The 22632-nt window shown below is 49.2% G+C and overlaps 9 protein-coding genes across 9 annotated transcripts; 4 read left to right on the plus strand and 5 right to left on the minus strand.

Annotated features, from left to right (window-relative positions):
* Positions 1-1030: 1030 nt before the first annotated feature.
* Positions 1031-3938, minus strand: N7517_003190 (non-specific serine/threonine protein kinase; the record flags this gene model as incomplete). The annotated part of the gene is made up of 4 exons (XM_056720920.1): positions 1031-3303; positions 3367-3692; positions 3756-3784; positions 3888-3938. 4 exons carry the CDS (start codon positions 3936-3938, stop codon positions 1031-1033), a joined length of 2679 nt encoding a protein of 892 aa, XP_056585055.1.
* Positions 3939-4594: 656 nt separating this feature from the next.
* cdc43 (protein geranylgeranyltransferase type I subunit CDC43) lies at positions 4595-6042 on the minus strand (the record flags this gene model as incomplete). Its single annotated transcript, XM_056720921.1, has 6 exons — positions 4595-4728; positions 4801-4909; positions 4959-5293; positions 5342-5387; positions 5447-5455; positions 5575-6042. 6 exons carry the CDS (start codon positions 6040-6042, stop codon positions 4595-4597), a joined length of 1101 nt encoding a protein of 366 aa, XP_056585056.1.
* A 126-nt stretch (positions 6043-6168) lies between these two features.
* On the plus strand, positions 6169-7105 carry N7517_003192 (uncharacterized protein; the record flags this gene model as incomplete). Its single annotated transcript, XM_056720922.1, has 3 exons — positions 6169-6456; positions 6552-6974; positions 7034-7105. 3 exons carry the CDS (start codon positions 6169-6171, stop codon positions 7103-7105), a joined length of 783 nt encoding a protein of 260 aa, XP_056585057.1.
* Positions 7106-7355: 250 nt separating this feature from the next.
* N7517_003193 (CFEM domain-containing protein) lies at positions 7356-8120 on the minus strand (the record flags this gene model as incomplete). Its single annotated transcript, XM_056720923.1, has 3 exons — positions 7356-7717; positions 7841-7970; positions 8037-8120. 3 exons carry the CDS (start codon positions 8118-8120, stop codon positions 7356-7358), a joined length of 576 nt encoding a protein of 191 aa, XP_056585058.1.
* A 483-nt stretch (positions 8121-8603) lies between these two features.
* Positions 8604-9248, minus strand: N7517_003194 (nuclear transcription factor Y subunit beta; the record flags this gene model as incomplete). Its single annotated transcript, XM_056720924.1, has 1 exon — positions 8604-9248. One exon carries the CDS (start codon positions 9246-9248, stop codon positions 8604-8606), a length of 645 nt encoding a protein of 214 aa, XP_056585059.1.
* Positions 9249-10697: 1449 nt separating this feature from the next.
* On the plus strand, positions 10698-12719 carry N7517_003195 (putative MFS transporter; the record flags this gene model as incomplete). Its single annotated transcript, XM_056720925.1, has 6 exons — positions 10698-10913; positions 10990-11379; positions 11440-11907; positions 11956-12364; positions 12414-12581; positions 12649-12719. 6 exons carry the CDS (start codon positions 10698-10700, stop codon positions 12717-12719), a joined length of 1722 nt encoding a protein of 573 aa, XP_056585060.1.
* Positions 12720-13012: 293 nt separating this feature from the next.
* N7517_003196 (uncharacterized protein) lies at positions 13013-15341 on the minus strand (the record flags this gene model as incomplete). Its single annotated transcript, XM_056720926.1, has 2 exons — positions 13013-13094; positions 13153-15341. The coding sequence occupies 2 exons, from the start codon at positions 15339-15341 to the stop codon at positions 13013-13015; spliced, it is 2271 nt and encodes a 756-aa protein (XP_056585061.1).
* A 1861-nt stretch (positions 15342-17202) lies between these two features.
* N7517_003197 (esterase/lipase family protein) lies at positions 17203-19784 on the plus strand (the record flags this gene model as incomplete). The annotated part of the gene is made up of 4 exons (XM_056720927.1): positions 17203-17205; positions 17397-17549; positions 17631-18057; positions 18130-19784. 4 exons carry the CDS (start codon positions 17203-17205, stop codon positions 19782-19784), a joined length of 2238 nt encoding a protein of 745 aa, XP_056585062.1.
* Positions 19785-19979: 195 nt separating this feature from the next.
* N7517_003198 (WD40 repeat domain-containing protein) lies at positions 19980-22415 on the plus strand (the record flags this gene model as incomplete). The annotated part of the gene is made up of 1 exon (XM_056720928.1): positions 19980-22415. The coding sequence occupies one exon, from the start codon at positions 19980-19982 to the stop codon at positions 22413-22415; it is 2436 nt and encodes an 811-aa protein (XP_056585063.1).
* Positions 22416-22632: the final 217 nt, after the last annotated feature.

Consider the following 22632-nt stretch of genomic DNA (forward strand, 5'->3'; position numbering starts at 1 on the left):
GTGACGAGGATTGTGATAGTAGAGCTTTGACCTACATTTGTCGAGTTCTCGAAACTCGGTGAGAATGGCGTCGACGGTCTCTTGACGGAGTCTTTGTGGCATGACTAACTCGTCATCATGTAAGGGGAAGATCCAACCTCCAGAAAGCTTGGGGATGGGAGCTACGAGACGTGTCGGTGGACATGGACGGTGGGAAAGGGGCTTGAAGATGGGAATGGCGGGAAGTAAGAAAGAGGTGGAAAATAAGTTAGCTGACCTCATTTCTCTTATGGAAGATAAATATTCAAATCCAAACTCTCGAGTAAGCAGTATGGGCATTTGATTGTATCCACGTACTGCAAATCTAAGAGCTCTATTTATTCCCTACTATATATAGGTCTTAGTTATCTAGAACAATGCGTGGATGGTTTCTGTTTATTCATTCAGCGGGCTGTGGATGTTTTAGACGGGGATTTGATGTTTGTTGCGTCTGAGGACGTGTTGGGCCTTGGGAGCCATAAGTCTTGAATCTTGCTAGCGAGTTCGAAAGATGAGAAGTCAGACGAACAGACGAGCAGTGGAAGTGGCCAAGTTATAGTTTGGGGTTAGGGATATCAAAGTTGTTATTGGTCTATGCAATTTCATGATGCAAGTATTCTGTTGCTGAAAAATCCAGCAAGATGATATGGGACAAAGTTCTATTGAGACAGGGGAATGCTAGGAAAAAGCCACCAAAATCAAGCGAGGGTCGAATCGTCACGAGGAAAGGAAATGTAAGCGGGAAAAGCGCTTCATGGAGGTAGGAAAATGTGAAGGAAAAGGGTGGAAGAAAGGGAATAAGAAAGGCATAGTTCCAGTTATGGATCCAATATGCCGGAAAAGAGACAGTCCAAAGGAAATGAAAAACGAGAACGCGCTGTGTAAGTGGGGGTATAAAAGATCTATCGTCTAACCAAACATAGGAATGAGGGATCGTGGGATGGGCAAAGAAACGCCCGAATATAATGCACATATGGGAAATTGCAAGGAAGCTGTCGGGTTGATAGGGGTATCATTCAGCGACGCCGATTTTGTCTGTGGCATCGGATGGCGAGCGCAAAGAGGAGGAACGAGGAGGCCGAAGGGGACTGGTCTCGAGGTTTTCAATAGGAGCGAATGGCGTTCTGCCGCTTGTGGGAGATCCGGGTTCGTTTCCTGGACGATCATCGGAGATGACAATATCACCTGGTGTACCAGGTTCGTCAAACTCATCGACTTCTTCAATTTCTTCCTCGATCCCTTCGACATCTTCCTCTTCCTCGATAATTTGGCTCTTGCGTGCAGCAGGCCGCTCTGCCACAGCGTCAAGACCACTAACAGTCAGTGGCTGGCCGGGAATGGGGGAGCTGACTGCCCCAGTAGACATTATCAAGTTAGTAGTATGGATCATAGGACCCTTAAAGAGAGATCTCTTTCGCCTAGCAAACACCAGGCTTGAAGAAGGCGAGTAGAGTAATGGCCCTGGTACAGCCTCATTGAATGATGACGACATCTGACCTGGATGGTCCGCAATCTCTCGAGGTGCTCCGCCTGTCCCTCTAACTAGCCGAATATTGCTCGGAAAACGGGATGAGGCACCCGGAGTGGTGGGCAGGACTTTGATAGATGAGTGAGGAGATTTGGAGGCTCTGGCAGTGGGCGTCGAAATAGTATCTACACTGTTGGAGGAAATCGAAGAGGCCTTGGAGTGAGCACGGGCGTGATGAATGCTGCGGATCGATGATACCGAGGAAGATGTGGATTTGCGTCCTCGTAGTCCTGCTGACGAACGTCGATAGGATCCGCGTGGTGTGATAGGTGAGGGCGAGAGTGAGTTTCGATGGCTATTATGACCGGTGTTCAATGGTAGCGGCTGGCGAGGGTAAGAGTGGCGGTTTTGGCGGTATGAGGCACTGCTAGGAGCGAGGCTGCTAGCATTGGAGATTCGTTTGACCTGGGTGGGTGTCACAACATCTTCCCCTGTAACCTCGCTTGCAGAGGATGACAAGGTGGCAGGTTTCTTTCCAGTATCTTGACTCTTCGCTGGGCTCAACTTATCGGAAAGGAACTTGCGCGAGCTCGTTGACTTGGCATGGGGAGACCTAGCTCTCTTCGCCGATTCTACAAACCAGTGCTTGAGAGACGCTAGCTGGCTGAGTATCGGATACTGGTGACGGCGACTAGTGCGACGCCGGAATATACCTTGATGCTGTGTCAACTCCGGCTGGGACGCGCTAACATGCAACACGCTGGGCCGTGATCGCCGTCTGTCTTTTGGCGGCGGAACTGGGCGGCGTCGTGTCGAGTTGTGGGAATGTATAGAATCTTTGTCGAGCGGCAATGGTGGCGTGGTGACATCGATTGGGAATACTGGAAGCGGTTCAGGAAGCGCAGGAAGATCCGGCACTGCCAATTGGGATGGCAAGCTTCTTCTATCCCGTCTCCCACGATCTCGCAATCCTGAGCCTTCTTCCTCCACCTCCATTAAAGCCGATGATCGCTTCTCTAGACGACTGCTCGCAGCACTTAGACGACGGAGGGTTTTTACTTCGACATCCCGCTCACGACGCTTGCGCTCTCTTTTTCTTTCCTTCCGTTGCTCTTTTTCAATCAGCAGGGCCCACCAGCCAGCCAGTGGGTCGCACCGCTGAGCCAGGACATTTTCAATGACCTCGTCAATATTGACCCCAGCGCTTTTCATCCGCTGCAAGGTAGTCTTCTCTAGTGGCGTAGTAAATGGGGACGGTCTTGGGATTTTCAAAATTGCAAGCTGTTCAGGAGCATGTTCCGCAAGGAAAGGATGAGCCAGGATCTCGTCTAGGCTGGGTCGAATCAAAGGCCGCTTGGACAACATGAGATTGATCAAAGCCTTGGCATCGTCCGTGAACTTTTCGTTGAAGGTCGGCTCGTCTGACAATATTCGCTTTTTGGTGATTTGATCGTCATCGTCGTCGTATGGTAGTTCGCCTGCCAAAAGCGCATAGAGAATGATTCCCAAGCTCCATACATCCACTTTTTCACCCGCATATTTCTCTCCTTTCAGCATCTCGGGTGCACTATAGCATATCGTCCCACAGAATGTCTGAAGGTAGCTAGCTTTTCCTTCATATTCACGCGTAAACCCAAAATCGCATAGCTTGACGTTTTCTTGTTTATCCAGCAATATGTTTTCCAGTTTCAAGTCACGATGCACACATGATTTACTGTGGACGTAGGCGACCGCTCCCACCAATTGTGTAAATATCCGCTTCACCTTTTCTACCGGTAGCGGGCCGTGTCGAAGGAGGTAGTTGTAGAGTTCATCGCCTGTAACAAACTTTTGTCAGTATGTTTCTCCGAGGGTCTTCTGCCGTGCGCAAGCCAACGTACCGGGACAATACTCCAATACCAGCCAAACAAGGCTCTCCGTCACCACCACTTCGTACAACCGCGCGATATGAGGATGTAGGAATTGGCGATGGTGATGGATCTCGCGCACGAGATTGGTATCCTCCTTGCTGGACGATTTGAGCACCACCTGCCGACTAATCAGCATTGCCTCCAGGACTTTGTTCTTGATTCGCATGACATGACCTACCTTGGAGCCATTGGTGAGTTTGTGCGAAGCGAGATAGACCTTGCCGAAGGAACCTTTTCCAATCAACCTCCCCAGTGTGTAATTCCCTACTGTCCGAAGGTCCTTGGAGGAGAACTCCCTGCGGAGAAGCACCGGGTTAGCGCAACTGGCCATCTAAACCGAAACCAAAGCGATCGCTTACTCAAGGAGTTCATTGTAGGAGTTGGCAAGCTGTTGAGAATTTTGAGTTAGCCATAATTCCACGGACTCTGCGCAAGGCTCGAGAGGCTCGAGGCTTGAATATAAGAAGAGTTCCCTCTGTTCCATGGCGCACCTTCTCCTTTTGCTTTTGGCTTTGAACCCCCGCTCTTGTTCGGGGCGGCATATGTTATGATTGCCAAGTTTCGTCGAGAGAGTCTCTGCGCGTCAAGGGGTGGAAATGGTTGTGCCGCGGGTGCCATTCAACGGGACCGAGATACGCGGATAAGCGGTATCCGGAGCGATCGAGAAATTTCAGAAAGGGGTGCTCGGAAAGATGGCCGGATAAATAGCAAAATTTGAAAGGGGAATTGCATACACAAAGGCCGAAGATTCCTAGACGTCAACGGGAACGTGGACCGTGTGGAGAACTCGGGACTTGGACTCTCCTTTTTTTGGGGGGGGATTCCGCTATTATTATCTTTATGTACAATATACAATATCCCGCTATTTCAGGAAAATTGGACTCCGTTCCTGTCTAGGAGTCTGGGCATGACGCTGTTTATAGTCCTCGTAACTCAATTGGCTAGAATGCCAGGCTTCGACTGTAGTCCTGAAACAGCCAAACTATTCATGATCGTCATCGAAAATATGGACTGTTAATGCCTTACTGCCTAAATTGAACCTGATCCCTTACTTGCGTATGGTACATGTACAACGTACGACACCGACGCCCGATTAATTTAGTCGACTGCACCTATTGGCTGCCGTGTGCTGACATGAGCCAATTGGGGAAATGGCTGAACAACCATCGTCATATTATATGCACTGGTATTATATGCTTCATCGCCACCACGGCAGCGATTCAAGATGTCGCACTGTACGTTCACTGGAACCCATCGTGGGATCAACGGGGCTGAGTCCCGCCTCACCCTGGAAAGCCAGGGACACCATGCCAAAGTATGAGTGAAGAAGGTCTATAGGTTTGATCAGCAACGAAGTCTCGATAACAGCAACGCAGTCTCGATATCAGCATGCGAGCAGCTTACCAGGAGGATCCCCGGGCCCCTTCCCAAACCCACCGACAAGATGTTGGGTCTTTTCGAGCAAGTATCGACGATTGCGAACTTCATCGACCACGGAATACTGATCCAGCATCTAATATCCGCGTTAGTAGACATTCACTACTAAACAAGGAGTCACCTACCATCAGTGTCGCTCCATTCCAGAATGAATAGCATGTGTCTGCGTATTTATTGCATCGGCCGTTGAACCCGGCGCATGATATTGTGTCAGCCTCGATGGGTTGAACATTGGGTAACCCGCGGACTCTATCGTCGAGAGATCCCGTCTCTGCCACCTCAAGCTGTTCATCATCCTCATCCTCGTGGGGTTCCTCTAGCTGCGTTGTTTGCCTCGAAGCCAGCCATGTAATCAAAGCCTCGAATTGATCGGAGCCTGCCGATAGTAAGGGCGGTTTTAGATCATTAGAGGTCCGGCGCAAGAAGTCTAGAGAGCCAACCGCGCAATAAGTATGCCCACCTATAAGTTGTTAGATGAATTCAGCTGGCGAGAAAGGGAGAAACAAACTATGCGATTCACAGAAAGGAGACTCAGCCATGCCACCGTCGTACGTCTGTTTCGTCAGACTGTCAGTATTTCAATCGAGAACCGAACCTCAAGGTTTCCACATACCTGGCACGCCTGAATAAAAGAAACGAAACCCAGCACGTCAATATCCGGTACACCCTCAAGCCCTGTCTCATTTCGTCCGCGCAGGATATACCGTATGCCGGCAGCACAGCAGCAGTATCGCAAATCACGAGCCCCCCTACACGCCCCTCAGGACCGACAAGTTCACCGAAGCTTCCATCGGCGCGTTGGACTTTGGGAAGCCACTCAAGACACCCCCGTCGCTTGACACGCGACAGGTCATCCCCGAGGATGAGCAAGTTGACTAGCGCAAAGAATGTCGCGGGGACATTAGCTGGATCCCAAGCTTCATTATCCTTATTTCGCTTTTCTGGTCCAAAGTCTGTGCCTGGGAAGCCACGGAATCCGCCCGAGGGCACCTGGCAGTGGTAGAGCCAGTCGATGTACCCTTGTTTTTCTTCCGGTGTGGTTTTGCTCTGGAGAACGCCGAGCACGTCTAATCCCGAGAGCGTCAGGTAGGCGAGGAGCATGCGATTAGAGTCATTGGAAGTATAGGCGGACGGGAGGAAGGTTTTCAGGCATCGGAGGTAGTATTTGACATGGCGCTCTGTGTTGAAGGTTGGGTTTGGGTCGGTCATTGTAGAGGACGGGTGTTGGACCACTATGTAGTATGACAAGAACTGGGCGATATTCCAGTATTATTTATCCCATGCAATTCAACCAGCGTGCATCAAGCGGTAAATCAGATCCAATCAATCAGCGCAATGTTGTGTTGGTGGGGGAATCTCGACTCGAGCTGCTTTTCCCCACATGTGTCGCGGCCAAAAAACACTCGGACCAACTCTCCAAGTTATTTCCGTGCCTGTTTAGACCTTCTCTTATCCACTAACTTGTGCCATTGTGACTCGCTCATCATGGTTTTTATTTCATCGAAGACCCTTATCCAGGCACATGCCGTGTTTCTGCTTGTCATCGCCGGTTACCTGATCAAGAGCCCGGAGGTGATCACCGACTGCGATCTAGTGTTTATGATGGGAGAGGCCTTGAAGATTGTACGACATCAACATTTTCGATTCACAAGTTCATTCCTACTATATTAGCAATGAATCTGCCCAGATCGAATTGACTGCTAACACTCATGATATAGGACTTCCCATCCCTGTCAAGCCCGCAACAATCCCCCTTTACCTTCTGTGCCATACTCATCTTCGTCGAGGCCATGATCGACCTTGTCCTGCTGTCCAACATTCCCTTCCACGAAGCTCTCGATGAAGCTCTCCCCTATATCCGGCCCCTGCGAAATGGCAACCTCCCCGCCGAGGATCTGCAGGTTCTGCAGCAATTGCCCGAATATATCACCAAGTCCTTGACGATTTACTGGAGCGTCTGGATCGCAGTTGCTGCAGCTCGCTTTGGTGTGTATGCTGGCATTGCGTTCTTTATTTACCAGGGCAGAGGTGACCACATGGCCTCGTCTTACACAAGCGCTGCGGGTATTGGAGGCCTTGATCGCCTGAAGAACCGGGTAGTCTTCAGCTTTGCTTTCTTCGAAATGATGTTTTGGTTCTGGGTAAGTCGAACAGATTTGACCCTGTCGGTTGTTTATCATGCTAATGTGCTATTCTATAGAATTTCGCGACCCTCCGTGAGGAACGCCAGGAACGCCTGACCAAGCTGCTGGAGGATAGCCGTGAAATGTGAACATTTCCACTGGTTCCTTAGTATTTCTTTCTACAAGTGTATTATTACTATGACATATCCCATCGCCGTTGAAAAGCGATGGCACTTACACACCGTGTACCGGATCAATTAAAACTATAACGTGGATAAAATAAGGCACAGGTGCATCCTCGGCCAGTTGTCGTGCTTCAATTCATTCCATCGTCATGACGACATTTCAACGCTGCTAAACATACCATCTCCCTCTTGAAATTACGCAGCACGCTTCATTCTAGATCAGAATGGCGAACGCAGCCGCAGCACCAGCAGCAGCCACGAGCGAAGAATCCTTGTGTGTCAGCGCAGCAACGCCAGTGCTAGTCGCAGCAGCAGAGACGGACGAAGCAGTGGAGGCACCGTTCGAGGTCTTGGTAGAAGTGTTTGTGCCCGTCAGACTAGTCGAATCCTCAGTCTTGGTCGCAGCCGAGGCCTCAGTGCTAGACTTGGTTCCAGTCTCGGTGGAGTTGGAGCTAGTGCTAGCGCTGGTGCTGGTGCTAGAGTTGGAGCTCGACTTGCTGCTCGAGCAGACAACCTCGGTAGGTATATCGGTCACACCACCCCGGGCACAGATTGACTTGGCGACCTTGATGGTTGCTGCGGTGGAGAAGAACATATTAGCCCACTGTAGATGTTCTGCTATGCTTTGTGCGTAGTCGTTTGAAATAATCTTGTACTTGCCTACTCAATTGGGGATAGAGGGGAGAGTGTAGAACTTACTATCCTGGTCCGCCTTGGAGCATTTATCAGCGACGCAGCAGGCGACATCGCCCAAGAAGGACTTGGACTCGCAGATACACTTGAAATCAATGCCGCAGTTCTCGGGGATTGAACCTGTAGCACATGATTTCTATAGAATGGATTGGTTAGCAGGCGGCACATCTGACGCAGTTGTGTGTTGACTGTAAACACATACTGAGCAGTCGGGCAGATCACCCAAGCCTTGAGCAGCAGCAGTGGACAGCAGAGCTGCCAGGGCGAAAGTAACGGTGAACTTCATCTTTGCAGATATGGGGATGTTGGATGAAGTGAGTTATTGGTAGGGAAGGAAATGTGAGAGGTTTTGTTCTCCAACTCAGGCCCCCAGGTCGTGGTAATACACCAATAGATATGTCAAAAATACACTAATACGCAGATCAATCATCGGTACATGTATTTCCCCGCATAACCTTCCAGGTTTGGGCTTGGGTTTCTCCGCAAATTTCGGTATAGAAGTATTTTTTGAAATGATTGGATATTAAATATCAGAACTCCTGGGTATTTTACATAGGGGGTATTTAACTGCTCCACCCCACGTCTATCTCTCCCTCTTTCTATGTCAAGTAGTCGAGATACCTACCAGTGCAGATGAACATTATAGAAAGCAAAGATGTCCCCACTTCTCAGGCTTCCGTTGAAATCGATAGCGTCGGTGATCTCCAGAACACGCAGCCAATATTGAAACTGGCTGTAGTGTCCCTCACCGACCCCTTCATATCATCCACTAGTATGACTCGCCGCCTGCACCGTTGTGAGGCTGACCAACTATGGGCGGATAACCGTAGGCAGAGGCATCTTGCTCGGACGGGTCAAGATTGAGGTTCGACATGGGGTTTGCGCCTTCAGCATTGGGGAACCCCGCTGGACGAGCTAGTCCAGGTGCAGCTCCACCCTGGCCGCCAACCGATCCTCCAGCTCCATATCCAGCGCCATCGCTTGGGGGTCTCTGATTGTCGCCGCGGGCTGACTGGGTTTCACGGTACTTGGATAGGTAGATCTTGAGTGCTTCAGCGTAATTCTCGAAGCCAAGCGAGGTCATGGCGAATAGGATGTCCTCGCCGTTGACAGTTTTGCGCTTCTCCTGTTGGCACTTCTCCGATGCTTCACTCGTGATAAATGAGATGTACTCGCTCACACATTCCTGCATGCATTCCTTGGCTTCTTTTGCGATTTTCGCATTTTCAGGAAGAGCAAGCTTCATGATACGAGCCACATTGGCTATCGGAAGCCACCGATCCTGTTCCTTCACCTCAAACTCGCCTTGGTGTCCATGCGCGTCGTGGTGATCCTTGTCTATGTGGTCTTGCTCTTCTCCCGATTGCGCCTCCGGGTCAAGATCGGGTTCCTTTGAAGGGGAAGTTGACGACATAATGTAAATTGGACTGGATAAGTGTGGTAGACCTTTGGTTTTGCGTCAATGCTTGTGCTTCGCGTGCGCGCTGCACAGTAGTCTCAGGTGAGGAGAGCTCAGTAGTTGGGATTTGGCAATGATGCGGGCTATGTCGCTTCAGGGACGAGGGGTTGGCTTCAATATAGAATGCGATCACGTCGTAGCTGCGGTGGAAATAATGCGCTTGATAACTTGGAGTCTAGCTCTGGAGGCCATTGATGATGTGACACTGGTGGTCACATGACCCATCACATGACCATTTTATGGTCACGTGTCGGCAGAGACGGGAGCATGGAGTAAATATAAGTCCCTTCTCTGTATACATTTTTTGTATCGATGAATATTGTAAACGGCGATGGCTCCTTTTTGTATGTGATCTTACGGTATCAGGACCTAGACCAGGGGCCGTTGCTGTAGACCCAATTGATACATAGGTCTTGAATGGTTTTAAGACTCCACCATCTCGTATTGGTATTTCCTATAATTACCTGGAAGGTCCGGGCGTAGCTGTGGATACTGTTGTTTGTATTGTGGCATTTATTTAACCAACTATATTATAAGTACAGACCTCCCATCACCTTGCTTCCAACATTATTCACTTCCACACCGTCTATTGTCTATTCCATGACGATCATTCGGGTTGTACGGCTTACACTCTATACCAATCACAAGGTTAAAATGGGAAATCTGCAAGCCTCCGGTCAGCATTAGTGATTCTACTCCCTCCAGTGGGCCAGTCCCTGATCTCAACAAACTTGTGGGTTTGGTCCTGCGTGCTTCAAAGGAAAAACGGGTTCGAGCTATTTCATTCTTGCAGAGATCTACCTGCACCTCGGTCGAAGATTCAACGCTTAACGAATGTGATGCCTCGGTCCAAGCGCGCCGATCCAAGCTTTTCCCCCAAGGAACTTCGTCAGTGGTCCAGCTTTCCCCGCGTTCTGGGCGTATCGTATATACTGCACATGTACTAAATTATAGAAGATTTGTGGTTGGCTTAAGTATCGTCTTAATGGAGTCTTAAATGGAGACTTACATGTATATCGTACAAGAATTTGGAATTTGCCTCTGTCACATTCAAACAATAATCGCAATGCATGCGGGCGGGTTACGTCCACACTCGGGGTCTTAACTAACATATCGACCGAGCTCCTTCTCTTTCCCAAGTTATATTTTAGGACTATAATATAGTCCTAAAAATTTGAATACTGATCTTTGTTTATATCTACGATTTATTCCTATTGGCGAGCTTTTCCACGTAGTCTCCTTCGGATGGTCGAGACTTAGTCTGAGTTGGTATAGTCCGTACCCCTCCTGTCTTTGTTTTACTTTTCTATTTAAACCGCTGCATTATCTCCAAGCGCATCACCCACAAGCGCGTCGTTACTGCAATCATGGGTCTTGGAGTACTGGAAGATACAAAGCTCGCGCATGTCCCAGGTAATATGCCCCTTCCTTCGCCTAGGTCCAATCGAACCCAGCGTGGCTCATCACAACTTCAAAACCACAGGCACCTCCGATATCTATGAACAAAACAGCGATGCGAGCGACCAAACCCCAGGTGCCTCAGGCCTCAAATGCGACTGGTCGGGCAACCAGCCGATTATCCTCGTCCCGCAACCGAGCGATGACCCAAACGACCCATTGGTATGTTTCAGAGAGATTTGCGCCCCAAGACTTGGTTCCACAAGCACAAAAGACCTGATCCAACCGATCCCATTAGAACTGGCCATTATGGCGACGCGATATGATCCTTGCCATTCTCTCCTTCGTAACCATCCTTTGCACAACCCTAAGCTCCATCCTAGCGGCCAATACCGTCACCATCGCAGACTACGAGGAAATAACGTTCACGGCAGCCGCCCTGTTGACTGGGTATCACCTATGCGGTGTCGGCGTGGCGGGCATTCTCATTGTTCCAACGGCTCGAGTCTGGGGGAAACGTCATCTATTCCTAATCGGGCATGTCTTGATGATTATCAGCTGTATCTGGGCTGGTGTTAGTGGCAAGAACGAGAATAGTCTCATATGGGCACGGGTATTCCAAGGTGTTGCATTGGCGCCGTTCGAGGCATTGGTCAATGCTTGTGTTGGTGACCTTTATTTCGTTCATGTGAGTCGGGCCTTATTTTCCCAAATTTGAGATACGAGGAAATTAATGGAAATAACACAGGAACGAGGGAAGCGAATGGCTGTATCCAATGTCGCACTATTTGGCGCAGCCTTTCTGACACCTGTTGTAGTGGGCAAGATCACCAAGTCCATGGGATGGCAGTGGTCTTTCTACTTTGTAGCAATTTTCCTCGGCGCTTCATTGCCACTGATGTTCTTTTTCGTGCCCGAAACTGCTTTCCGGCGCTCTGATTACTTGAATACCGATTTCAAGCGAACTGGCGGGCAGGGCGAGTCCATGGAGTCTCATGCTTCGCTCAGTGAGGTTTCCAATGATGATACCAAGGAGCTTAGACCAGAGTCCGCCGGTCTAAATGGAATTCCGAGAGCTGAAGCCGCGACAACAGTCCCCAAGAAGGATTCATTTGCTCAATCACTCAGGCTGTTTAATGGACGGAAGACAGATGAGAGCTTCTTCAAGCTGCTCCTTCGTCCATTCCCGTTGTTCTTCCATCCAGGCATCCTCTGGGTAAGCAACCCACTCCGAATCTGACTCCACGCACTGATTAAAGTCTAGGCTTGTCTGATCCAAGGCGTCATTATCGGATGGGCGGTTTTCGTGGGTGTGGTTCTAGCAATCGTGTTTCTCGGACCTCCAATGTGGTTCGAAGAAGACAAGACTGGATATCTCTACACAGGTGCCTTCATCGGTTCCGTTGTTGGTCTCATCTTGTCTGGTCTGCTCTCTGATTCCATCAACAAGTTGATGATCCGGCTCAACCACGGCAAATATGAACCTGAATTCCGGATCCTTTTGGTGATTCCCCAGCTCATTTTCTGTGGCATCGGACTCTACGGGTTCGGATGGACTGCAAACAATGTGATGCACTATGGCTGGCTATTGCCAGACGTCTTCTTCGCATTCTTGATCGTCGGCATGGTAATGGGGGCCGTTGCTGCTTCACTATATATCGTCGATGCCCATCGTATGTGTACTATTTGACCTCGTGTGGAAATGATTGCTGACAGTACTAGGCGAGATGGCCATTGAGGCATTTACCTGCATGCTGGTTTTCAAAAACATGTTCAGCTTTGTGCTGACCTTCTTCGCCTACAAATGGTTTGCCCACGGAGGTATCAAACATACCATGATTATCATAGGTAGCATCCAAGTGGGCATCTGCCTGTTAAGTATTCCGATGTGTAAGTTTTACCAAGTGTGCGGAATTGATCATCATCATCCAACTGACTAACCCGTGCCCCGGTATAGATGTCTTCGGAAAACGGAACAGGTCCTTTTTTGCTCGTCATGACATCCTCGAGATGCTTTATCTCCGGTAATATGCTGGCAATACCAGAAGTCTTCAGCAGTGCAGGGAGCGGGTATCTATGATTTTACACGATATGAGCGATAGAGCAAGCATATGCTACCAGACTTTGCTTATTTTTACGGAATTTAATATTACAATTGTCTGAATCACATTTACATTTCCACCTGGACTCGCTAGGTGACGTTTAACTAGCGGGCGAAAATGGACACTTCTACAATAGTGTTGTCCTGAGAGCCAGTTTCTTTTTCGAATAGTTCATGAAACACGGTGATAGATCTAGGGCTCGATGGACAATAAACCTGACTAAATAATGAGAACCATAGCACCTACCAATGAGAACGCAGTCCAGACAGCCGTGAGAACTCCAAGCTGAGGGGGACAGAACCTATACCCGGTTAGCTAATATGGACCAAGTAATCCGTGAATGACTGTGCAATACGTACTCTTCCGAACTAAGACCAATAAATCCACCCCAAAAGAGCCACTGCGCAATCCAGAGAAGGAGCATGCTGATGACCGTAGCCGCATACCATCCCACAAATGCTTTCTGGGAAACCCGGTCATGTTGGCCTTCAACAGAGCAAGCGCCATACACCGTGTAATCTCCTTCCTTGCTCTTTATCAACGGTGTTTTTTCTGAGTCCCCGCTTTCCTCAATCCTCGATGTTGTCTGCTTGCCTCTCTCCCACTCTGGTGAGTTCAATCTACCAGATCCACTCAACCTGTTCGTCCTACGCGTGGCCCGTACTAACAGAGCGATCACCGCGCTAACGATAATAAGCCACATGAGTGCTCCAGCATACATGGTTTTTGCACTTCCACTCCTCTCCGCTCCTTCCATGCCTCCAAAGTAAAAATAGTGGTTTTGACCATAATGAACGGTCATAAGCATATAATATGCTGATAGAGACTGGAGGATCAGTTCGGTAGATAGCGAAGACGCTGCCGTGAAAAGTTTCATCTCTCCAAAGGGTTGTACACCAATCAACAAAATCGGTAGCCAAGTAGGCCGAGGGATCGAGCACCAGAGGAACATCGATTGAATAACGGGAACGTTCTCATAGCCAGCGGTTTGTCGAATAAAAAGAATATTGAACCAGTTTGCTATGAGTTGTAGAGCGGCGATAAAAGTCCCTTTGACAAACCAAGGCCACGTGTGCGAGTCCCATAGAAAGCGGCGTGCAATTTTATGTATGCCTGTTCTTTGACCGAGAAATACTGCAAGGAAAGTAGCTATATTGACTAGAGCAAAACTTGCGAGCTTTGACTCATTCGAGGGACATGTTTCCGTTTCCCTGATGTATCCCCGACTGGGAGTATGGGTAATGTCTGAATCGTTGGAGGGCTTTAATGCCCAGCGCCATGGAATCATCTCGAGTGTGGTGGGGACGGCTAATTGACGCCAATTATCTGGCAGGCCGTGCCAGTCCTGCACATTGCCACAAAGGTCATGGAGCCACTTGAGATAGTCTATTCGAGTGTCGAATATCTTGCACAATCCTCCGCAGGAATCGTAGCTGATGTCGCGGCAAAAGCAAGCCCTGTCAATTGCGCGTTTGACTTTGCAGTAGCCACCGGGCTCGCAAGCATCGGTTGCACACTGATCAGGAAGCTCGATCACCTCCTTCGGCATATCCGCGACACACATCGGCCAGTGCCAATCTTCGATAGGAATGTACGCAAATTGGGTGGTTTTGAGTGTGTCGGCCCAGTTCTCGGGCAAGGATGTCGACCCACAGGTGGCATTAATCCAGAGACGCTCCTTCGTGAAGTCCAGTTGTCCGGACCCTGAGCAAGGTTCCTTTTTAAGATCTATATTGAAGGCGTTGCAGAAGCAATCTTTATCAAAGTAAACGCCATCCCTGATGCGATGCAGGACGAGATCGTAGATGCGACGCTGGACAAGGTCGTAACCCACAGTTTCAAAATCCAGAGCGATCATAGACCGTAGCCTTTCACTAAATTCCCAAGGACGAGCAGCGTTTCCAGTGTGTTGAGTAGTGCTTGTGAAACCACAGGAGGCCATGACATGTTGAAATGGTTCCATCGACAAAGCAGAAACCGAGTCGGTCAGACATGTTGGTGCATTATGAATCACGTCAACGGCAGCGTACCCTTCAGCTAGGGAGGCTGGAGAGAGATTTTGCAACCCGTTTGTATCCCCAACATCAACAAGCCATGTTCGCCCGGTGATCTTCCGAATCCACAGATACAACTGCGCTTTGGCGAGAACTGATCGACCACAGTATGGGAGATAACTTTCGATGATGTCGGGGGAGAATGTAGTGCTGAGACAGCTGAGTTCAGTCAGCCATTGGTGGTGGGTGCAGATAAATCCAAAGTGGGAGGTGCATCGTTTGCTGGTGCATTTTGTCATGGCACGCAACCAGGTGGACTGATCTTGCTGGGCGATGCACTGTGGCATAGGGGCCAGATCTTCTGGATTAACCCATCCATTGCGGTTGCTTTGGGGTAACAAGATACCGTCTTCCCCATCATAATCAACGGTGGTGGTATGGATCGCTTCCGCAGTATCAATGTTGCTAACGATAGATGGAGGCAGGAGGAAGCTGCCTTTCGCATCTACCCCACAAACCCCCATCAATAGCACAAGATACGTGGAGATTTTCATCTTGCTGTCAAGGCACCGAAGTTGTGTGAACGGAACTCGGGCCCTTTCTGCGAATGATACTCTGGCGCGGGGCTCGCCGTTTTAGGCAGCCGATGTACTCCAGGGCTTTTAGCGGTGTGCTCGTTTCAAATGTTCTTTTTTTAGAGACTTTTAGCCTCAAGATACCTTGGGTATTTTTTGAGATATATTTTCTCTTAGATATTAGAATGATAAACTATAGAGGATGCATTCAAATGTATAGAATGGTATTATAAACCGTACTACAGGCAAAATCTACATTGGCGCACTCGCGGTAATACTTAGGCTGCCGTGGCTGAAGGTCGCTTTGTATTGTCAAGTCTATGGTTGTTTAGGAGAATAGTCTGTTTTCTCTTCTCCCCCTTCCTCCACTAGATCGTTCGTTGCTGGTCTGGAGCCTTTCTGTCGCCATGACATACCTCTTCTTTCTAGAAGATATAGCGGCGGTATGGTAAGAAGGGCGAGGGCTGCAAAGAGAACAAAACACCATCCTGGACTAAGCTTACTAAGAAGCACATCTAGCAGAGCAAGCATACCTGCAGACTTGTCACATAGTACAAAATTATTCGCCGCTTGGGTTGTGGCGGGGAATTCAGGATAAAGGTCGACGAGTAAAATGCTTGCAGAGGTAAAGAAGACCTGCATGCTAGGGCCAATGAAAAATTGAAGAACAAGAAGTACGGCCATATGCTTTTGTTTATCAGCCAGGCTTTGATTTATCCGCCGTTGCAATTCTACGAGCTGCTGCGACTCTCATCTTCGGTTCAGCCATTCCGATAGTCTTTCCCTTTTTACAATCTAGACTCTTCTTTCTGTAGGCAAGACTACCACATCAGAGTATACCTTTACCAACTCAGGGCCGACTACTACGAATCCTCATGCTTCTAATCGTACCCCGGGCAGTTCGTCGTGCGGGAAGACGTCTCTGTGGCCCTGATGAAGACTCCGATGTGGCCCGAGGCAGGACCTAGCAACATAGTAGCTATGGACCTCGCTGCTGCCATTCTCAGAAACAGGAGCGCACGAGTTGAAGAATATTCATTTCCACCTGATGTTAACAATACTGCTGCTCTGGAGCGAATACAAAGTGTAATCCTCCACGGTGAGGCTAAAGCTTCCTTTCTCAAAGAATACCGGGTAGACAAGACAAACCTCGCGGGGGGAGGGAATTATGAATGATCGTTAAGGGACAGGAATCACCTGGAACTTATATCGTGTGTATGAGCCTCATCTATGATAATAGGCCTTTTTCCTCACGTTGACATGAATATAGTCGAGAGAACGGCGAGGGTGCGAAGCGCCGGGGTGAACGAGCCACGGCAGCAGCCAGACCCAATCGAAAGCCAACACGTCAGTCTGGCTAGTCCAATATCCCAGTGTGGACCAGATCCCACGATATGTGGCATTCGCGGACTGCAGTAGTTGATTAATTAGGCGCCTTAGTGGTTAGCGTATGAATTTAATAGGCCAAGATGATATTCGTCCGCATCCAATATCGCCCGCATTTCGCAAGTGTCGACAAACATATTGCCCCACAGTAAGCTGCTATGGGCCCAACTTGGTCCCGCCCATACTGCCGATATTAGAAGATTAGAACTGGAAACAAATGTCTGAGCGGAGGGACGATCTACCGAGTTTTCTAAACGAACGCCGGGTTTAGACACTTAGTACTATGGAGGCCGCGAGCGATACTTTCCGGTCACTCGGATGAGCGTTCTAATCTGGTCTGCCACCTCTAGCCTACTAATTATTACCGATCGCTTTCCAGTTCATATTGTTCAGACCCACATGAATCTCGCGCAATTTTCTCGTGGAACGGTGGAGGCCCTTGGCGAAAGGAAAAATGGTACGTTGAAAGGCCTCCTTGCGCTGGAAACACAGTCTCTCCAGAAGCGAAGCGCCGGGCGGCCCCCCAGATGCTTAATCCGCCCTGCCTGGGGTGGTCCCGCGATTTGTATCTGTCAAAAGGGACTCCATTCGCAGAGCTCATCTTAATGGACTGAAGCTTGCTGACACTCTCCAACTTTGCCTCTACAGTGGAGACGACTCAAATCAAAACAACGTGGCCAGACTCCCCGACTGGATGACTTGAATGATCAGGTCAACTCGACATGTGAGGGTCAGAACCAGGGCTCACCGATATCTACTTCCTTGGAACAATCCCCCAATGTTCGACGACGGAGTTCGGGTGTAAGCGAGCTGTACATGGACCATGGGCCGTTGGTGACATCCAAGCGGACATCGGAACCCACTGAGACTTCTAATGCGTAGAACCAACTATTTCCGTCAACATCTCCAGAGCGTCAGCGGCGCCGCTCGCAAGATCGCCGAGATGACCCAATGGGTCTCACAGTTCTCCACGCCCCAGAGTCAAAACACCGGACCGTGGACATCCTGTTCATACACGGACTCGGAGGCACTAGTCTACGAATATGGTGCAAGAATCGGGACTTGAAGTTGCTCTGGCCCAAGAATTGGCTGGCAGAGGAACCAGACCTGTCTACAGCACGCATCTTGACGTTTGGCTACAACGCAAACTTTGCTGCGAAGAAGGAGCAGGCATCCTTGTCGATTGGTGACTTCGCCAATGACCTGCTCTTTCACATGAAATACGACCAAGATGGTGACGAAAAGATGGGCGAAGTCCCAATCATAATCGTCGCACACTCGATGGGGGGTCTTGTGTTCAAGAAAGCTTGTATGTGATCGGATTTGGAGGAGCTTCAGCGGAATTATCATGGGTGAACGAGCCTACTAACCTCAGTGGTAGACATCCATGGGCATCTCAACGAGCAGTATCGCAAAATTACGTCTAGCATCAAAGCTGTTCTCTTCATGGCTACTCCGCACCGGGGGACTGATCTCGCAGAGTCCCTAAACCGGATTCTCACCAGCTCCATTTTTGGGCATTCCCCGAAAGATTACGTTAGAGAGCTCACAAAAGGCAGCACTACTATCGACGAGCTAAATGATACATTTCGCCATCATGCGGCAAAATTGCAGATATTTTCGTTCTACGAGACTCTCACCACCGCGGTTGGACCGATGAATGTGATGATTCTAGAAAAGTATTCGTCCGTGTTAGGCTACCATAATGAGACTCCACAGCCTTTGATGGCAAACCATCACGATGTGGTGAAGTTCTCCAGTCGGAATGACCCCAACTATAAGTCAGTGCGAGGCGCCCTGCGCAGCATCGTCAATGCGTTCCGGTTTTCGAAAATACACGAGCATGATACCGAGAAAGATATCAAAATGATCCAAAAGTGGCTGGGAGTGACGGGCCCGCCGGAAGAGGACTTGGCTTCACTGCAATCAGTCTGGAAGGCAGGAACATGTGAGCATCTGCTGCAAAAGCCCAAGTTTGAAGATTGGCTCGATTCAGATATTCCCCATATTCTCTGGGCACACGCTCCTCCGGGGAGTGGAAAATCGATCCAGTGCTCCTTTGTAATCCAATCCCTTCAACTGCGCCGAGAAAGGTGTGCGTACTGGTTCTTTAAGGATGCCGATGTTCATAAGCGTTCCCTGAGCAACATGCTTCGCTCAGTGGCCTACCAGATTGCGGTCGAAGATGAGTCATTTCGGCGAGCTCTTATGGAAGTTGTCAAGTCAGGCATGCGTGTCGACAAAGCGGATGCGCGCACAATTTGGCGAAATATCTTTGCTTCTAGACTTTCAGCCATCAGTACGGTGATGTATTGGGTCATAGATGGGTTGGATGAGTCGGAATCGAGCAGAACCTTTATCGATCTCATCTCAAATATTAGCACGTCCCAGAGCAATATCCGAGTCCTTTTCTTCAGTCGTCCACTGTCAAACATCAACCAAGCTATCCAGAGAGCAAGGAGGCGAGTTACCATCACAGATGTTGCTTTGACAGACAACTTGGAAGACATACGTCTCGTGGCTGCAGATGAAATGGATTCCTTTCTCTCGGGCGATGAGTTCGAGGATTTTAAGCACGAAACCATTGAGGAAATTACGTGCCGCTCGCAAGGCAACTTCCTGTGGGCCAGTCTCATCCTCAAAATTGTCATCAATTGTCATCGCCAAGAAGAAGTCAAACAGGTCCTACGTGCCACGCCGGATGGCATGGACAAGCTCTATCATGGAATGGCTGAGGCCATTGCAAAGATAGACCGCGAGGAGAATACAACTCTTTGTAAGATACTTCTTTCTTGGGCCATGTACTCGACCAGACCTATTGAGATAGAAGAAATCATGGAGCCCTATTCCACGGAGCTCCACACAGTCATTGATCTCAAACATACAATCAGCGAAATCTGTGGTCAGTTTGTGGTCATCAACGCCAACAATCAGGTCGTATTGGTCCACCAGACAGCTCGACAATACCTCAGAGCTTGTACCAGGCTTCCATTCTCGCTCGATGCATGTGAGGTGAACGAAGAGCTCCTATTTTAGTGTCTAAAATTCCTTTGCGATATGTCTCTAAGAATCAAAATCCGACAGCGCAAAACTCCCATCTTCGTTACGTGTGCGTCGGTTTCCTGGGCTCTTCACCTGAATCGCTCGTCTGTTGAACCTGACAGGGTACTTAACATCCTTGTTAAATTTTTCAGCGGTAATTTTCCATTACCTTGGGTTCAGTTCCTAGCTATGAATGGGCATCTTTCGCATTTGGTGGCAGTATCTTCCCATCTCATGAGCTTCGTCCGGCAACGAAGGAAGGTCGACGCGATCAAGCCGCCACCACTGCTTCGCTTGCCAGAACTGGCGTTGCTGGAGACATGGGCTTTGGATCTTTTGAAGATGACAGCGAAATTCGGGATTCATTTGAGCGATGATCCCAATGCTATCTACAAATACATTCCTGCCCTCAGTCCAGAGAACTCGGTGCTTTACCAGAAGTACGCAAAAAAATCATCATATACGATCTCTGTCTCTGGTATAACAAATACAGACTGGGATGATTGTCTTGCTCGGGTATCAAATGGTTCTGATTCTGCATTGTATATTGCAGTGTCGGCGGAGTATCTTGCTCTTGCGAACGGCCGACCGAATGGCAGGATTCGGCTGTGGAGTAATGCCATCTTCCAAGACCACTCTGGCTTCAATCCTGGCGAGCCGATATGTTCCATCTCTTTTAGCGACTCTGGCTCGCTCCTGGCCTGCTATTGCCTGGATAATACGTACGTGTGGAGGGTAAGTCACCGGACTGTCGTCGCCAAGATCGAAAGCCCCCACCAGGAACGACCAAAGTCTCTGAGGTTCGGACAAGACGAATCGTTTCTCATCGTTGCTACTGACTTTCGTCGTGTGTATCGACTGGATTTTGATAACAATACCCCAACATGGCTTACCTATGGCCCCTCTCTTCTCCTGGAAACTTCACTACCCGAGGGAGCGTTTGTCAATACCCCATCCTCGGTTGACTTCAGCCCAGATTGCACACAGCTTGCTGTCGCCTATCGAAACTTCCCTCTGGCCGTTTGGAATATTGACCCACCGGAAGTTATTGCCAGGTGCAGACAAAAGGAGAAACAGGGACAGACAACGAACACAACATCCTGGACAGGTGTCAACCGTGTGGTCTGGCATCCCTTCAGTGGCGAGGTTATCGGAATCAATCGTGACGGCAATGTCTTCAAGTGGGGTCCGATGGACGACAGCTACGAAGAGGTGAAACAGGAGTCAGATAACACGCCATCGGATATCCAGTGTTGTCCCAATGGCGTTGTCTTCGCCACCAGCGACGTGAGAGGCTCAGTCAGAATTTACGACTACTCGCATATGATTCAGATGTATAAACTAACTTCGGATTCTATGGTCACGAATATTACATTTAGCCCCGACAGTCGCAGACTCTATGATCTGCGTGGGTCCTGGTGCAATGTATGGGAGCTAAATTGTTTGATCAGGATCAATGACACCAGCATAGGTCCATCCGAGGAGAGCGAGAGCGTGAATAGGTACGAACAGAAAATAAAGACCGGCTGGGTCTCGGAACTAGACGACAACAACGGCTCCATGATCTTGTTGCCAACGTCCGAAGCGTATGCCGATACCAAGCCGCCAATCACGGCAGTGGCAAACTGCGCGAGGAACCAGAATATCTTCGCGCATGCCACAGAGGATGGAAAGATTGAGATCTGTGATATAGAGACCAAACGCAAACACCTCATTACGGAATGTACTTTCGGCATGGATATTGTCCACTTCGCCCTGGCCCAGTGCGGTGAGTACGTTGCGTACTGCTTGCTTGATGGGCATGTCACGGTCAGGAGCATCGACTTGTCAAAACCGGAGAAAATTTCCACGAAAACAGTCTTTGCGGAGACAAAGTCTATCAGCCGCGGCCATATCAGACAGATTCTTTTCGACAGCAAATCTGAGCGACTGTTAGTCTGCGGCACAGAGAGACTTCAGGTCCTCTGTCTCGCAGACAGTAGCATAACTGCTGAGATAGAAATCGACCCCTCAGATCCACCTGCACAATGGGACAATCACCCAACAGATCCGACTATCCTACTGGGCATAACAATGGGCAAAGTTAATGCATTATCTTGGGATGCCCTCGAATACAAGTATACCCTCTCGCAAAATCTTGTCGGCGACAGCTCCGATAGTCAGTCGGCACCATCTCTGAAACTGGAAGCTGTGTCGCAATCATACCACCCCAAAATGCATCTCGCAACCACGTCCGAGAACACCGCGAATGGCAGGCGTTTTCGCTTTCTGCTACTGGATACCTCAGTGCTATATGAAGATCAGACGGGCTCCTCCTCTTCTGATGCGATCAGCGCTGTACATATCCCGCCTGCTATTGCCGAATGCATGGAGCAGCCGGTTGGAATTCTTGCAGATGGCCGTCTCGTCTTCCTTGACAATGCCCTATGGGTGTGCACGGCGCAGCTATGGTTACCATCCACTCGCGGGTTGGAAACTACAGTGATAAGACACTTTTTTATCCCTCGCGACTGGCTGAATAGCGCGGGGCTAGGGCTATGTAAGGTGCAGGCGGATGGGAAGTTCTTGTGCCCCAGCAAGGGTGAGATGGCGGTGATTAGGACCAACATTGGGACAGACTGGTGAAGCACGACACTTTGGGTAGGGTCATGATACGTTGAATTCCATGTCTATACCCGGGAAGTAAAGATACATACGTACATTAAAATACTACATAATAGTAAAATTTGCAGTCGTGTAGCGCATTCCAACAAAATACTACTATATAATAAAATGCTTGGCATTGAATGCCTCATTATTAAGGCCGCAATTGCCTATTTCAGCCATGCCCCACCATTACTCC

Source organism: Penicillium concentricum (genome assembly GCF_028827145.1).
Source record: "Penicillium concentricum strain IBT 3081 chromosome Unknown utg000001l_segment0_segment0, whole genome shotgun sequence".
In the NCBI taxonomy this organism is placed as follows: Eukaryota; Fungi; Ascomycota; class Eurotiomycetes; order Eurotiales; family Aspergillaceae; genus Penicillium; species Penicillium concentricum.